The sequence below is a fragment of the Cibotium barometz genome, chromosome 9, assembly GCF_041138505.1.
Source record: "Cibotium barometz isolate CiBa-2024 chromosome 9, ASM4113850v1, whole genome shotgun sequence".
Taxonomy (NCBI): domain Eukaryota; kingdom Viridiplantae; phylum Streptophyta; class Polypodiopsida; order Cyatheales; family Cibotiaceae; genus Cibotium; species Cibotium barometz.
The window spans coordinates 38,822,709-38,838,259 of record NC_141054.1 but is presented as its reverse complement, the minus strand read 5'-3'; the positions used below and the strand labels follow the sequence as shown (position 1 = coordinate 38,838,259).

The window sequence follows — 15,551 nt, the reverse complement described above, 5'->3', positions numbered from 1 at the left end:
TGCACGCACTGAGCTATCAGGCTCTAGAGTCCTAAATATATTTTCTAGCTCAGCACTATAACAAAAGCTAGGGTAAATCTGGTCCCATATCTGACCGTTTACGGATTTCACTCATCCACTGTGCAAATGCATCATGATGGGAAGCCAGTTTGAAGGCTTAAAGGGAGCAACAAGCAAGGTGGATAGAAAGTGAGAGAGAGAGAATGCAATAGAAGTGAATGAAAATAACCCCTACTTATACTTATAGATATAAATTTATATATTATTTCATTAAAACTTTAATAAAGTAATATATATTTTATTAAAATTTTAATGGAGTAATATTTATTTCATTAAAACTCCAAGAGCTCCAACACATCCTGCATGAGGAGGTACTCCATCCCTTCAATGGTGATGGCACTCAATGAAGCTACTGTGGGTGGGTCATGACTTTGGATTTCGTGAGATTGGATGGATACAATTTATACTTATTTTTATTATTGTACTTAAAATATCTATAAACTTATATTTATTTTAATACCTTATGTTTATACTTTAGTAAATAAAGGACACTTCAATAATAATAAATAATAAATCATACTTTTATTTCTTATTATATTTTTTTATTATTATTATTATATTTACAAAGTTACCTATATTATTATTTATACTTAAATATATACTTAAAGTTATATTTATTTTTATACTTATATCCATAGACTAAAAATTAATGACACTTCATTAAAATATAAGAAATTATAAATCATATTTATATTTCTATGATAATTAATTATATTATTGTTTACAGTTAAATATATATTTATACTGATATTTATAATTGTACTTACTTATACTTATCTTTATTTTCTTACATATTAATGGGTTCAAAACACAATAGACTTAAAAAAACCACTACAATTTATGAAAATGAAATAAAATTAAATTTACAACACTTTTAGAGAAACAGTTTTTAATATTCACTTGAAAGAAAAAAAATTACATGGACTCTACAATTTCAAGGATATGTGGAGCAACACACTGCTTGCATATTTTGCAATGTTCACTTCGACTCCCAACCTTCCTACCATCCAACTTGAAATAAAAATTACAAGGGGGATCATTGGACACATGAGTTGGATTTCCTACCTCAGAAAACTAAGGAGCCAATGACTTTCTACATTAACGCTAAAAGGATCATGACCCTCCCAAAGAATATTCACATCAATGAGTGTTGAATGCATGCCATCTTGCATGTCTTGGTCCAAGCTGAGCCACTCCTCTCGTAGAAGTCGCCACCTCCTATACTTGAAGGCAAATGCACAAAGTTTGTCTTGCAAATGAAGTACCTGTCTCATAAAAAACAAAACAACCATTATAAAAACATAAAAACAACAATCAACAATCAACAACAAATATAAAAACATAAGAACAACAACAACAATCAACGATCGGTCTCTTGCAATGAAGTACTTACGAATAAAAAATATAAACAATCAAGAGTAGTGTAATCTTACCTAAGGGTAACATCTGACATAGTGACTCTACACTCAATGATATCATCATGGTAAGTTCTCTTGAGATGCCATGACTCACCTAATAACTGAGTCATCCAATCCTTATATGGGCACTTGCATTGATACGTAAACTTAGTTTTCTTTACTACTTCACAAGATCTAAACAAATGTGCAAACAAACTAACTGGAACAAACCAACTTAGATGCACATCTCTAGAGCCTGTGGAGGGTTTCATGACATCATGAACATCAGTTTTTATCTTTACCCTACATGCTTCTGTCATGTCTAAGCTAGGATTATACCATTCCTGGCTAGACAACGGTGGTAGTGGAATGTACTCCAAACTATGTCTCTCTACAACATATGTGGAATCATAAAAGTAAACATTCTAAGATGCCAATTCGCTTGCACTCTTGTTGTCATAGATCAAGGCACCTATCTCTGCCTGTAAAACATTTAGCTTTCCACGTCAGCACTCTACATTTTGCCATTCATGCAGAGTTGATGAATATAAAGTTACAAGCAACAAACATGCTTGTATTAAAACTCTATCTAATAACCGTGGACTCAAAGCACAATAACACAAAGCACATAGATATCAACTTACTGTTAGGCTTATGTCTCGCACCACTGAAGTTGTCATGAGGCACTCGAATCTCTTTGTGCATATAAACATGCTGAATTGTACCATTGGCGCATCTCGTGACCTCTATGATTCTACCTTTCCATTGTTTCTTGGGGTCTATTACATCTTTGAGCTTGACCTTGAAACTCCCATGAGTACTTGGTCTCATTAAAATCCAATTTAACTTACTGTATTGATAAGGGATCCAATAACGTTCATCATCTCTTCTATTAAACACCTCCACTGTGTAAATATATTACTGATATTCTTCCTCCTTGAAGACATCTACAATAAAAGCAAAGCACCAAATTAACAAAGTTAGATTACATGATTAATAAATATCTATGTTAAGATTGTAAGCAACAAATAAACATTATAACAACAAGAAATAAATAGCAACCTATTGCTTTGATTCACACAACCTTGTTGCTTACAACCTATGAAAATGAACATAAACACATCAAGACAAAACATAAACAAACCCTAAACCTATGATCATTACTCACAAGTATTTTATGCCACTTAAAATCAAGATGTTTATTTGTGGTGTAGAGAAGATTATAAGCAACAAATAAAGATTAAAACAACACGAAATAAACAGTAACTTACTGCATTGATTTGCACAATCTTGTTGCTCCTCTGAAAATAAACAACACATCAAGACAAAACATAAAGAAACCTATCGTACATCAAGACAAAACATAGACAAACCCTAAACATATGATCATTACTCCATAAGAATTTGATGCCACTTCAGATCAAGATAGCTATTTGTGGCGCAAAAAAGAGAAAGTTCATGTGAGAAAACGTACATAACTCATAGAGGTTTTGTTCAAATAAGATGACATTTTATGAGGAGAGAGCTATGATGGAGAACACCATACCTGTAAAATTTCGTGCAGAAAGAACTAGAGTTGCAGAAGATATGGCAAAATTGAATTCCGCTAAAAAAAAGAGGGGGAAAATGAAAAGGTCGTGAAATGCAAAAGGAGGGAAAGTAAAAAGTTAAACATAAAAAAAGAAAAAAATAAAATTTAGTTTTCAAATTTCCATGTGCTGACCACAAGGTACATCTGACATAAAAGAATAGTTTATGACATGAAATCTGACATTTCTCTATTTTTTAAGACTATTATTTTATTGTCCTAAGAGATTTGGGCAAAGATATGACAAAAAGATCCATGTTACATGGATCTAGAATCCCAGCTCTCTCATTGGTCAGGCCAATCTTTTTTAATTCACTTCTTAAGGGGCAAAATTGAGAGTCTATATTTCTCCCAATGCAAATGGTACATAGATTTGGCATGTACAAATCACATGACTATAAGAGAAGACTTTTTTGCATCAAAACAAGAGGTCACTAAGAAAACATGTGCATACATGAGAGATCTTCCTACTCATACTAGAAGTTCCTACTCAAAGAACTTGGTGTCAGTTGATAGATTATAGAGCAAAATATGCAAGTAAGAAGGAATCTAGATGTGTATGTTGTAACACACTCAACGTTTTAGCAAGAGGTGAAAAAGTTAGAAGGATGTTTATTTTGGATGCTATGACTACTTCAAAGCCATGTGCATGTACAAGAGGCCATCAACCTTTTAGGGATTATGGTCTACTATAGCCTTTGAGGCTTGTTTACAAGGATGTTGGATCCTTTCCTCTAACCACGCCATGCTTTCTTGTTGTGGATCTTCCTTTGAAGATCTTGAACAAGATGGGGAATTATATGCACATGTTCTAGTGGGAAAATGAATGAAGGAGTTTACAAATGTTGTCAACAATGTAGAAACATTAATACCAATGAAGGCACGAAATTTTCAAACCCTAGGATAGCATTTGAGTTAATTTTTATTTGAAAATGAGAGTGGGGGGGTCAAAAAACGAGCCTCTGGCTTTGCAACATTATAAACGAGGTGTGGAGAATTGCTAAGCTCTGACTAATCTTTAGTCAATATGTTGGTATTCTCCATGAGGGGAGGTCAAGGGAATGATAGGTTAGTGAGACTCTTGATGCATGGATCTTAATCACACACTGATATTGGGCTTGGAGTTCATTGCATGGACATGCCTCCCACAAAAAAGAAAAAAAAGCCTCTAAAAAAGTTAGCACCATAAATTCATTCTTCTGTCATTATCTACACATTCCAGGCCTCAGCTATCCATAAAGGAAGAAAGCCACCCATCTATTGTTCTCCCCCAGCAGCATGCAGCGTGCAGTGTGCCCATCTTAGGTTCACATTCACTAGGTATCGTGCCACAGAAATAGACAGCATCGATCTGTTCCCTCATTCCTTGCAACATGTCCTAAGCAGCGCTTATCACATCAGCCAGCCAGCAGGCCCCTAAGTTGCTTGCTGACCTGCAGGTCCCAAACTCAAGCCCAAGTACAGCTCAAAACAGAACAGAGCCTTAAAGAAACGTGTCTACATCACCAAGTGCAAGGGGGAAGGACCCATTAGTTCATCCAGCAGTCAAGCCTGGTTAAAATCAAAACCATTCACAATCCAAACAACGTCCAATTTTCTTTATTAGGCATTCAGGTTCGGGGCTCACTCAAGCTTTGGTGATAACATATTCTCCCCATGCCTTTTGTTCGTCAATCTGTAGTTAATTGTCGATGATACATTAAGGGCAACACGTGAAAAAGCAGCACACGTTCTGTTTGAACATTAAATTGAGTATACAAATTGGTAAAATTCTTAGCCTATGCACCACACAACATCCGAAAAGTACTGTGCCCAAACACGAAGCACAGCTAAACCCAAGATTCTCTGATCAACCAAAAGAGAGTATGTACCTGTAAAAGTTCTAAATACATGTATTGCCACAGTTTATGAAAGAAGAATCTCGCCACATAGTTTTCGAGGATACAATTCAAGATTTAGTCCCCACAACTGGGAAAGTCCCATATATAATATAATGGAAAAAACATCACTCCTGGTTCAGTAATTCTTACGACTGCGAGACCTGAAAAGCGCAAGAATTAGTTACTGTGTAAGACTGGCCATAAAATCTATGCAAAAATTCCAACTTGGCCAACCATAACCTTCAGAACTTGAATGGATCAACACCCATTTCAAATAGAAATAATACATCAATGATGAAGTGCAAAAGAGACATGAAAACCTTTCACACCATGTAATGATAAGAACCCCTTCTCTTCATGCAAGCACGAAAATTAAGATCATCAACCCAAAACTTAGATACACTTCACAAAGATAAATCACTAGTCTCCTTTGAAGAAAACCATTCTGAACAGCTTGGACGTGCCATCTATTTAAGTCACACTGAAGGTTTACTTACGAAGGTGAGCGATGATAGTTCCTCGGTGGGCTTCTACTCCTACTCCGATGATATCTGCAAATGCATAAGCATGGAGAACAGTAGGTATCTTAGAAAGAGAGACCAAAAGCATAGCATCTGCCATCAAAGACGGACAAACAGAAAAGGATCTCAACACATTAAGCATAAAACAATAAAATTTTAAAGCAATCTTATCAGCACTCGCCATCACATGACAAGAAGAGCAAGGTATTACAACCTTGGCATGGACTTGCTAAGGGATATGGTGTACAATGCAAGGTGTACCATGGATTGTTAAAAAGAGAACATAATGCCATAAAAACAGGGCTACTTGGGCCTATATAAAGTGAGTGGGTGTACACATGATGTAAGTCTAATCTAGCCCATGAGGCCGATATACCATAGCCAAACCCTCTCATGGTTGTCAGGTTGGATGTAATTGGTAGTCACAAGGTTTTGGTCTATGGTCTCGAGGCCTCGTGCTTGCGTGTATTCACGTGTCCTCTCCTTCCTATGCTGGGGAATGGTATGGAGCATTCAGGCCTAGTTTCCATGTGTTTTCATGCATAGGTGTGCATGTGTTTGGTACTTGAGATGCAGGTGGGTCCCAGATTGTCACAGGAGGTTGTTACAATGGGAATATATACCTAGATGAATCCAAGAACATGCCCAAATTCACCTTTTAGGAACGTGCATGTTATATACTCATGGTAATCAACCCACAAGACTATATAACTATCAACTCCATTATGCATAGTATGGACTAGATACTACGACATCCCCACTAACGTCATCAGTGCCCAATAGTGGGTGTAGAACTCTATATCAAGATATGCTCTCACACACGCACTCCACACACACACACACACACACACACACATAAGAGCATATATTCACACAAAGTCCTTCGTACTAAGTTTCTGTCAAACCTCGAGAGATGCAGCGCAGACTCAGGCATAATGAAGCCTAGCACTAAGGGAAGTAGCAAATAGAAAGAATTAGTACACCAAATAAGTAGCCATTTTATCTGACGACAATCTAACAGCTGGAAAGCTTCCAAGACAGCATAACTTTCAACTTTTTGACAACTTGTCATGTGAATGGAGGCAAGGCGGTCCATAATCTTGAGTTGGTGAGTCCTGTCAACTGCTTTCCTTGTTTTCTATGCGTATGTGTACTTGGGTTTGGTGCTCTGTATGCAGGTAGGTCATGGATAGTTATAGGAGCGTAACTGCTTTCCTTGTTCTCTGTGCGTATGTGTACTTGGGTTTGGTGCTCTATATGCAGGTAGGTCATGGATAGTTATAGAGCGTAACTGCTTTCCTTGTTCTCTGTGCGTATGCGTACTTGGGTTTGGTGCTCTATATACAGGTAGGTCATGGATAGTTACCGGAGCGTAAGACTATTAAACCTGATGACAATCAAACAGCTAGAAAGCACACCTGATCATGTGAATGCACAGTTTCTTGTCCCAAAAAACCAAAATACCTGTATGGAGAGCGGCTGCGAGTTCGGCTTCTACTACGGCTTCTCCGCCTATGTTGAGCAATTCTGCGGGTTTCTGCTAACTTCTCCTGCCTAAGTCTTTCTTGCTCCCGCCGCTTGGCTAGTTCAGTAACAGTGTCTCTCTTGACTACAGCATTAAAGCCTGATCCATTAGAAATGGCACTCGTATCCTACATGACAATAGAGAATTTGATAAGAATGGAAGCTTACTTTGTTTATTAAGCTGTTTGCTCATTATTCTCTTCAAACGTTCCTGGGGGGTCTCTTTCTTTTCTCCTTGTGGTGTCTTCAAAACAATCCCAGCAGGAGCCACAGGCTTACTCAACTTAGCGATTGCAGAGGAGGCACTGCAAGTGTAGCATGAAATTGACAAGAGTGTAATCATATTGAAATAATCATTTTTCCGAAATAACACAGGAAAAAAAGCCTTGTTAGCCATTCCTTGTTTTCTAAGGACGCTTTCCAGACCTTACAGGCCCTTTCTGTTCACGCGTGCTCCTTTCTTTCTCAGCTGGTGTTCCTACTGATGCAGCTGGATCATTATGAAGAGCTTCAAGAATCCTCCCACTTGAAAGCCTGCAACAGTACTAGCACAGTTGTAGAAAGCTCATCTTCAATCAGAAATCCTGCAATGCAATGCAGCCTTTAAACCATGCCTATAAAACGTCCATTAGCATCATAAATCATTTCGCAAACAACTGCATCCACGAACTCAGACAACAGCAAAGGTTTGCTATGTTTGTGATTTCTATCTTGCAAAGCACAGCACTTCAACAACTGGATCGTGAGCCCTAAGCCCAACCTACCCCAAGACCACCCAAACACCTGGCTTGGGGGACCAGGTGAAGTAGCAGAAGCAGTTCCATCAGTACAAAGAGTGAGGCCAAGTTATGATCGTTGCATGTCTTAAAGGTCCAGTGCTCCGACCGGTTAATTGAGTCAACTTGAGAAGGAGGTGATGACGGCGGACTAAATCCCAAGGTAGAGCCTGGCTCCTCCTCTACAGTGCTGCCAAATTCGGTGATGTACTCTATCTTTGTTGCTGCCACCCTAGTCCTGGACTTCTTTGATAAGCTCTCAGACTCCCGGCTTCGCTCATAAGAACCTTGTCGATCTTGTCTTCTTGACCTTGATAATGATGGAGAGCGAGAACGTGATCTAGACCTTCCTCTGTTTTGCAAGCCACAAACAACTTCAATTTATAAAAACAGGTGACATAGGAAGGTTTGATTGCCAAAGGATTAAAAACAAAAACACATTGTAGAAAATTCAACAGAAAGCTCGTATGTACCATCTCTTTGCTACTGACCTTCTAGATCTCGAGTAGTCCTCATATGTTGGACTGCCTCTTGGCTCCCTATATAGTACAGATACAACTTGATTAATGAAAGACCTCTAAATAACGAGACCAAAGATACACTGGTATTTTCCATGGGAGGGCAACAAGATCACATCACACAACTAAGAAAAGCCACCACACACAGCAACCACAGAGCCTGTAGAAAACAAAGAACCTGTAAGGATCATGGTAAGAAAACCGGCTGCTTGCTAAACGAACAGCTTCCTTTTCTTTCTCCCTTTCCTGCTGAGAAGCTTTCCGTCTCTCCTTACGACTCAACTTCCTCTTCAATCAGCAAACAAAGAAGTGTTGTAAGACATGTCTCCATGTTTGGACCATCAGCTATCTTGAGCTTTCTTATGCTTGATAAGAGGCCGCCCATAATGCTTCTCCTTGAAACCAAATGCAAAAACAAGACGACATGCCCAATGTATCCTCACCATGGCAGGATCACCTTTGACTGCCTCTTTTTGCTTCTTCTCTTCTTCCTTGGCTTTTCTGTCCATATAAAGAAGCCAATTGAATCTTTTGACTCCATGTTCCTTCGCAATAGCCTCTATCTCTTCATCTTCACTGTCTTCACTGCTGCTATCCTCCTCCTCCTCCTCCTCATCCAAACCCTCACTGTCCGAGAGTGCGTAGTCTTCCCGACCCTCACCATCATATGCAAAACCAACCTGAGCATATGTTCCCATCCCTGGCTGCACAGCCTGTGCGGCACGTTGTCTGCAGAAAATTTGTATGAATGAAGCCACATAAAAGAGAAAATTTAAGAGGCTGAATTGCTATCATGATAATGCCAATCGAAAAGAGCTAGAAGGCAATTGTTGATGGTGTAGAATGGATGGTTGATCAGGGATTTTCTACTGTGAGAGCACTCTCCTAGACCTATTTAGTATCATGCAAACTCTGTGCTCTCAAACCTCTTTAATAACACAATTAACCATCAAAGCACACCTGTCTGAAACAAAAGGAGCTACTGCCTTGGCCTCAAGTTCCTGTTCGACGTCATCAAGGCCTTCTTCATCATTTACTGAAAGTGCAAATGAAGACGTTAATAAACAAGAAGGTGGAAAGCAGACCCAACTGTGCGTGACAAGAGACATGAAAAAAAGTACAGACATCCACGTCGCCTATGTTTGATCAAATCTCGAAATCGTTCAAAATTAACACGCTCCTCTAGCTCTTCCTCCTCCTCGGTCTTCTCTTTACGAGTACGAAATCTCCCATCATTCTCTCGAATGAAATCAAGAAGAGCTCTTCCATCAAACCTGTGGCATGGTTTTGTGGTGTCAGCTTCACATGATCCCACAAACATCATGTTTCGTATGCGACAAGAGTGGACTCACATGGATGTACATAAACACAAAGGCACAAGCAAGAAAATTTTTTGATGTCAAGGTGAGAATGGCTTCAAGAGTTTTAGCACCTATCAATAAGATTGTTCTGCTTTCCATTCCAAGGAATCCTGCATCAAAAAGCACAGAATTAGTATGAATATCATATGGGTTTTTTGACCTTGATTCCATTCTACACTTTCACAAATCTTGTCACACATCCTTTCCAATACACTTCGTGTACAAAACCCTAAATCTTGCAAGCTTGATGAACGAGCGCAAGGCTAGGATTGAACAAACACCCCATTGTAAAAACCTGACCAAAATCAAAACCATGTGATGCATGCCAAGCATCAAATAAATAACTATACTCAACATAGCATCCCCCAAAAAAAAAAAACTTGTGGTATGGGCACACCGGGCACCTATTAAACTCTTGTGCCCAGGGAACCTGCCGATTTTGCTTTCTCTAGCACCTTGTATATTGACTCATTGGATAGGACAATGCCCTAGTTTCCAAGAGTGCACATGGTTAGGTTTGAGGAAAAGTACTTATTTGGGTTCTCATTCATTCCTAGCTACTTGTCATGGATGGTGTGGTCATGATACCACACCGCGAATGACAGAGACAGCTAGCCAACATATGTGCCCAGCATGCCCCTTTTGCGAGGGCAGCTAGCACCCATGGAGACAAACACATCTGCATGGACCTGCGCAGGCTCTGGTATGCTAAGGCACGTCGACACTCTGCCTAACCAATTGGAAAGTTGGCGATTTCGAGCGTGTGATCTATGGCTAGAAGGTGCCTTGGATTATCCCATAGGTGGAAGCATGGGAAGTTGAAGAGCCATATATAGGCTAGAGTGGCACCTTGTCATAGTCATCTCCTCTGGCCGGTGTTTTGGGAGGCAGCTCACTGGGAGATGGGAGCCCGGTGGAGGGATGCTGCAATGCCCATTGGGGGTGTTCGTGGAGCTCGATGGTGATGCGTCTCCTACGTGCGTTAGTCTTCCGCTGCGCATTCTGACATAACCAACCCTCCAGTCCTCACAAAAGACAATCTTGGGGGTGTTGAGAATAGAACAGCTAGCGAGCCCTCCGGTCTTTCACAAAAGACAAACTTGGGGGAGTTGAAAATAGAACAGGTCCCTTTGGTCTGCCTTCGCATGTGGGATTACTTGGCGTCACTTTTCCCATCTTGTAATCCCCACTATCCATGTGAGATTTGCACCTCCCACAGTATTCACAACTTGTTGATTTGCTTCTCAGCATGAAGGTGTCCATAGATGCACATGTCGCTCACATAGAGACACATTAGCTCATTTGGAAGATGTCCCTCCGTCTGAATAAGATGGATTGTACACCTCAAAAAACCTATTGTTCCAAATTTGGCATCCTCGTGATCTCTCAGAGGTGGTTCATCTTGCTACGACCCTAGAGACGCAAAAGAGTTCCCAGTCAAGGACTCAAAAGTCCAACAAGAGATGGACAAGGAGATTCCTACCAATGGAGTTTTTCAAGCCATGGAGGATAACAACAATTCGAGTGGAGGCCATAGTTGTAACGGTACGAAAATACAATACAGTACGGGAATTTTTGGTACAATATGAAATTTTGGGATACCATAAAATAAAATATGGTTTTTTCTTAACACTTACAAACTATGGAGCTTCAAGCTTGAAAATGTGAGGGAAGGTTGGGGGGGAGGAGCATAGTGACAGGGGGGTGGAGGGACGCCCACGTGGGACGTGGGAACGCCGTCCCGAGCAAAGAGACCTACACACCGGGTTGGGGACGGAGGGGATGTGACCAAGGGACGGGCGTTCCCCCCTGTGGGAACGGGGGGACGTTGTCTGCAGGGGACGCGGACGGCTGCAACAGCTAAGTCTTCAGGCATTTTTTTTCAAATAAACGGCTACTAGCCGTTAACACTGGCCATTTGAGAGAGAGAGAGAGAGAGAGAGAGAGAGAGAGAGAGAGAGAGAGCAACACAACTATATAAAGCTCCAAGACCATAGAGCTTTCACAAACTCGCAAGACTCTCTATATCCCAATAACTAACCTTGGCCACCCTTTTATAGGCTCTTGGCCGGTTATCGGGCATCCACACTTGGCGCCCGCCCGTCCATACTTGGGTGCCCACCCGTTAGTATTTCTCTAACTCAGCTCGTCAATCAGCTGCCTAGTTCCAAGCTTCCCCAAGCCTCGAAACTAGTTTTGCGTGCGTGTAGCACACGGTAGATACACACTGTGCACGTGACAGAATGACCGGTGGGATTGGTTCAATATTGCACCCTCTCTGGCGTAGTGAGGCCCAGTATATTAATGAAGAGTTGGAAGATGGATGGCAAGATTACATTCAGAAATGGACAACAGGAGACGTGGAGCTCATGAGACGCTTGGAGGATAAGCGGCTAGTGTATCGGAATGCCAGCCACGCATTTGGTAGACAGACTACAGGCATGCGAGAGACCCAGCTTCAACCAATCTCATGGTGGGAGAAGTATGATATCAGTAGCCCTAACTTGGTGAGTACAACTCTAAAAGACAAGTCTGTTATTTACATAATACATTGATCAATGATGATTATACTTAGACTTTACTACCCTGTATTTACAAAGTTTCTGTATTTTAATGGCAGAAACGCCTCGCCATTCGAGTCCTCTCACAAGATTACAGTTCGGGTCCTGCTGAGAGGAACTGGAGCACATGGGCCCGCTTCCATACAAAGAAGAGGAACAAGTTGTCTACTGCTCTTTTGGAGCAGTTGGTGTATTGACATTGCAATCTCCGCCTAATTTAGGCGTCAGCCAATCCGATAGAGTCTTGTCAATATAATCGACATTGAGAAGATGAAACATGTCCCAGAGATTTCTCACGAGGAGCGCGACATATATGCAATGTTGTATGAGGAGTTCATGGCACCTACTCATTCTCATGGCACACGAGCATTTACAGTAGCATTATCAGGAGGTGCTAGTACTAGTGCAGCAGCTGAGACGAGTGCAGCAGCTGAGACAACATCATCCTCTTTTGAGAGTGACATTGAGTCTACCGAGGAGAGTACTAATGAGGACATCGAGGATGTAGAGGATTGAGTGCCCAGTTGGCAACGCCCACACTCCATATTGAGGACTCTAGTCTTTGGGACTATCAAGCTCCTCTAGTTTACTACTTGTCATCATTCCTGCATGATTGCATCTTTCAAGCTTCAGCATGCTTTACTTTGTGTATTTCAGACTTCAGTTTACTTTTTTTGCATCAGCTCAAGATTCAAACTTTTTGTGATCACTCTGAGTGCCATTATTGAGTAGTTGCCATAGTTGATGATGAAATCCAAATCTTGATTCTTGACGTTGCCAATTTATTTATGCCAATTGGTCAATGACTCAGTTGGGTGCCCACTGTAACTAGGTCACCCAGATTCTTTAGTTATACCTTGTAAACATGTTTTAATGTGTAAATGATGCATGTTTAATATTGTTTTGCAAGGAAGGCAACATATTTTTAACATATTATAAACCTGTATATAAATTTTAAGACCTATACCCTCCTTTTTATTTGAAACGTTTTTGAAACTTCTGGAAAATGAATGAAACGTTTTTGAAAGGTTTATGAAACACGTTTCATGAAACACCTGGCAACTATGTTTATAGTTGGTATGTGCCTTGACCAGAGTAGTCTTCTTCCTCTTTTAATGGACATGGTGGCTCTCTAGCAATCTCACCAACTGTCCCTTAGGACATGGCTGTCTTTTAATGGACATGGCGGTTCACATGCGGTCTTGTCGACTGCCCCTTTGAACAAATAAACATAAAATCAAAAAAGCCACTAATAAACACAAAATTAGCTACACTCCCAAAAATCCAATTTCCATTATCAACACTCACTCCAAACTTCACCCTTGCCTCACCAAAAGAAGGTCCCATTCCTTGACTAGATGAAGGACCAATGCTTTATCCATGGTTCCATGAATAAGAACTAAATTTTACTCCGGAGACTGGAGCACTCATAAGTGTGTACCATGTGTCCCTATCAGTAAATTGTAGTCATCCTACCCGTAACCCACTTTACACAAACTTGTCCTGAGATAGATTCAATACCAAACCATGAAGACAAGATTTATTGCAAAACTAAGCAAATATGGCAACGGAAAATGTTGCAGGCATCTTCATTGCAAAACCACAAAACCAAGAACAGATGCGGGGAGTGCGTGAGAAACCATTAAAAAACAATACAAAACCCTTGCTAACCGCTAAAAGATGCGCGTAGGGGTTAGAACCTACAGTCCTTGCTGGTCTTGGGTTGCCTGATAGAAGGCCGGGTCATGGTGGATGCGGCAGCGGGTGCCAACGAGCCGGAGGGATTGCTGGGGGTCACCTCTGCGCTTGGCTAGGTACACGGCTCTGCGCTCAGCTCGCCGCCGTGCGGCGTCCATCATGTCGTGGACTTTCCGCTCAGATCTTCGTGCCTCGTGCCACATTTTGCTCAGTAACCCTAGATCTCTATAGTGCAGAAGAAACCCTAGCAGTAGTCCAAGAAATCTGCAGATGAAACGCGTAACACTGGATCTGCTATGTTGAAAACCCAAGTAACCCTGTAACTCTTGTGTCGGAAACCCTTACAACAACCCTGGATATCTTGCGTGAAAAGCTCGCTGGCCGTAACCCTATATCTCTTGTAACCTGCAAGTTCAGAAAACTCAAAGCGACTCTGGATCAAATCCCTCGCGATAGCCCTAGATCTCTTGTAATGGAGTATCTAGCAGAGAAAACCCTAATGATAGCCCTAAAAAACACTGCAGAAATGACATTCGCCGAAGATGTGCCCTAGCTTTTAGAATTACGAAGATGGAAGTTCCTTTCAGACTAGCTCGAGATTAAAATGTTACGGTGCCCGACTAGTTACGACGTGAGCGCTAGAACGTTCTGAATCTTCACTTGATCGACTCACCCATCATATATTATCAAATCATGCGGCACAAAAAAAAAAAGTGTTGATTTTTTTTTGACGCCCATCACGGTCGTTTTTCGAATTTGTTATATTAGTATTGGACCCACGCGTTGCTGCGGGGCAGGTAGAGTTCTAGAAAAAATAAACTCAGTTTCTCCTATTTAGGTCATGTTTTAAGTAAACACAATACATTATTTCAAGTGACTTCATATATACATATCTCAAAATAACATCCATGTCTCGTAGATTTATGGTGAAAACAAAAATATCATAGTAATGTAGCATACAAAGATGCAAAAAAAGACCAATATTACATATTCTCAAAATGCCCCACAAAATACGTATTCTCAGTCAGTAATGTCAGAATCAACAAATTGAATTCTTCTCTTGTGAGAAGGATCATTCAACTGTCTCCTCATCACAATACGCTCTCTATTGTAAAGCGGTGATCCATCCCGCACATGGTCTACTATCGATGAATGCAAAGGACCTGCACAAACGAAACAATGATAAATCAAATCTGCACATAACGACATATCGATAAATAAAATCTCAAAAAAATCTTATAATAGAAAAACATAATCAAAATTACGTCGTACAATAGAACATCGAGTGGATGGTACATGAGGAGCTCTAGTATAAAACGCATAACGAATACCAATGGTCATGATGGATGTAAGAAACAACCACTCATCGGGTACTGAATACCCCTCAAATAATGCAAAGCATCTGTCCATCTCTCTCCAAAACAAATAGACACGCCACTCCTCATCAGGAACACCAATCCCGTACATCTCGATGCCTTTGTCGACAACTCTTACCATAAACGTATCAATGTTATGTAATATCCTAAAATCAAAGCATAACAAATAGGTTATACAATTATTTATATATAGGTTCAAAAAATATTCATACAATGCCTAACAATTACACTTATACTTACCCATCCCTATAAGCATCAATCATAATCCCTGCTACGTGACCTGCAGTAATA

At 40.4% G+C, this 15,551-nt stretch overlaps 1 protein-coding gene and 1 long non-coding RNA gene across 4 annotated transcripts; both read right to left on the bottom strand.

The window, feature by feature from the left end:
* Positions 1 to 1,049: 1,049 nt before the first annotated feature.
* LOC147635560 (uncharacterized) lies at positions 1,050 to 3,063 on the bottom strand. Its single transcript, XR_015266590.1, has 4 exons — positions 3,004 to 3,063; positions 2,729 to 2,758; positions 2,102 to 2,404; positions 1,050 to 1,325 (listed from the first exon to the last, which is right to left on the bottom strand). It is a non-coding gene; the product is annotated as an uncharacterized LOC147635560 (long non-coding RNA).
* Positions 3,064 to 4,758: 1,695 nt separating this feature from the next.
* On the bottom strand, positions 4,759 to 14,307 carry LOC147635559 (CLK4-associating serine/arginine-rich protein). 3 transcript variants are annotated; one of them, XM_086802896.1, is made up of 14 exons: positions 14,193 to 14,307; positions 13,891 to 14,155; positions 9,697 to 9,735; positions 9,390 to 9,538; positions 9,225 to 9,300; positions 8,708 to 8,993; positions 8,443 to 8,552; positions 8,238 to 8,285; positions 7,856 to 8,098; positions 7,397 to 7,504; positions 7,139 to 7,275; positions 6,911 to 7,055; positions 5,423 to 5,476; positions 4,759 to 5,086 (listed from the first exon to the last, which is right to left on the bottom strand). In XM_086802896.1, exons 2-14 carry the CDS (start codon positions 14,085 to 14,087, stop codon positions 5,062 to 5,064), a joined length of 1,617 nt encoding a protein of 538 aa, XP_086659022.1. In that variant the 5' UTR covers positions 14,088 to 14,155; positions 14,193 to 14,307; the 3' UTR covers positions 4,759 to 5,061. The 3 variants fall into 3 exon arrangements, with proteins under 3 accessions (XP_086659022.1, XP_086659021.1, XP_086659020.1); XM_086802895.1 differs by lacking the exon at positions 14,193 to 14,307 and having other exon boundaries at positions 13,887 to 14,069; XM_086802894.1 differs by having other exon boundaries at positions 4,914 to 5,077; positions 13,891 to 14,232.
* Positions 14,308 to 15,551: the final 1,244 nt, after the last annotated feature.

What these genes read in the sequence shown, in the direction of transcription:
- LOC147635559 (XM_086802896.1), bottom strand. Translation starts at nt 14,087, where the DNA reads ATGTGGCACGAGGCACGAAGATCTGAGCGGAAAGTCCACGACATGATG. An exon ending in ACCCAAGACCAGCAAGGACT is followed by an intron (nt 9,736 to 13,890) that starts GTAGGTTCTAAC and finishes TTTTTGATGCAG; the next exon opens with GATTCCTTGGAATGGAAAGC. An exon ending in GACTACTCGAGATCTAGAAG is followed by an intron (nt 8,099 to 8,237) that starts GTCAGTAGCAAA and finishes CTTGCAAAACAG; the next exon opens with AGGAAGGTCTAGATCACGTT.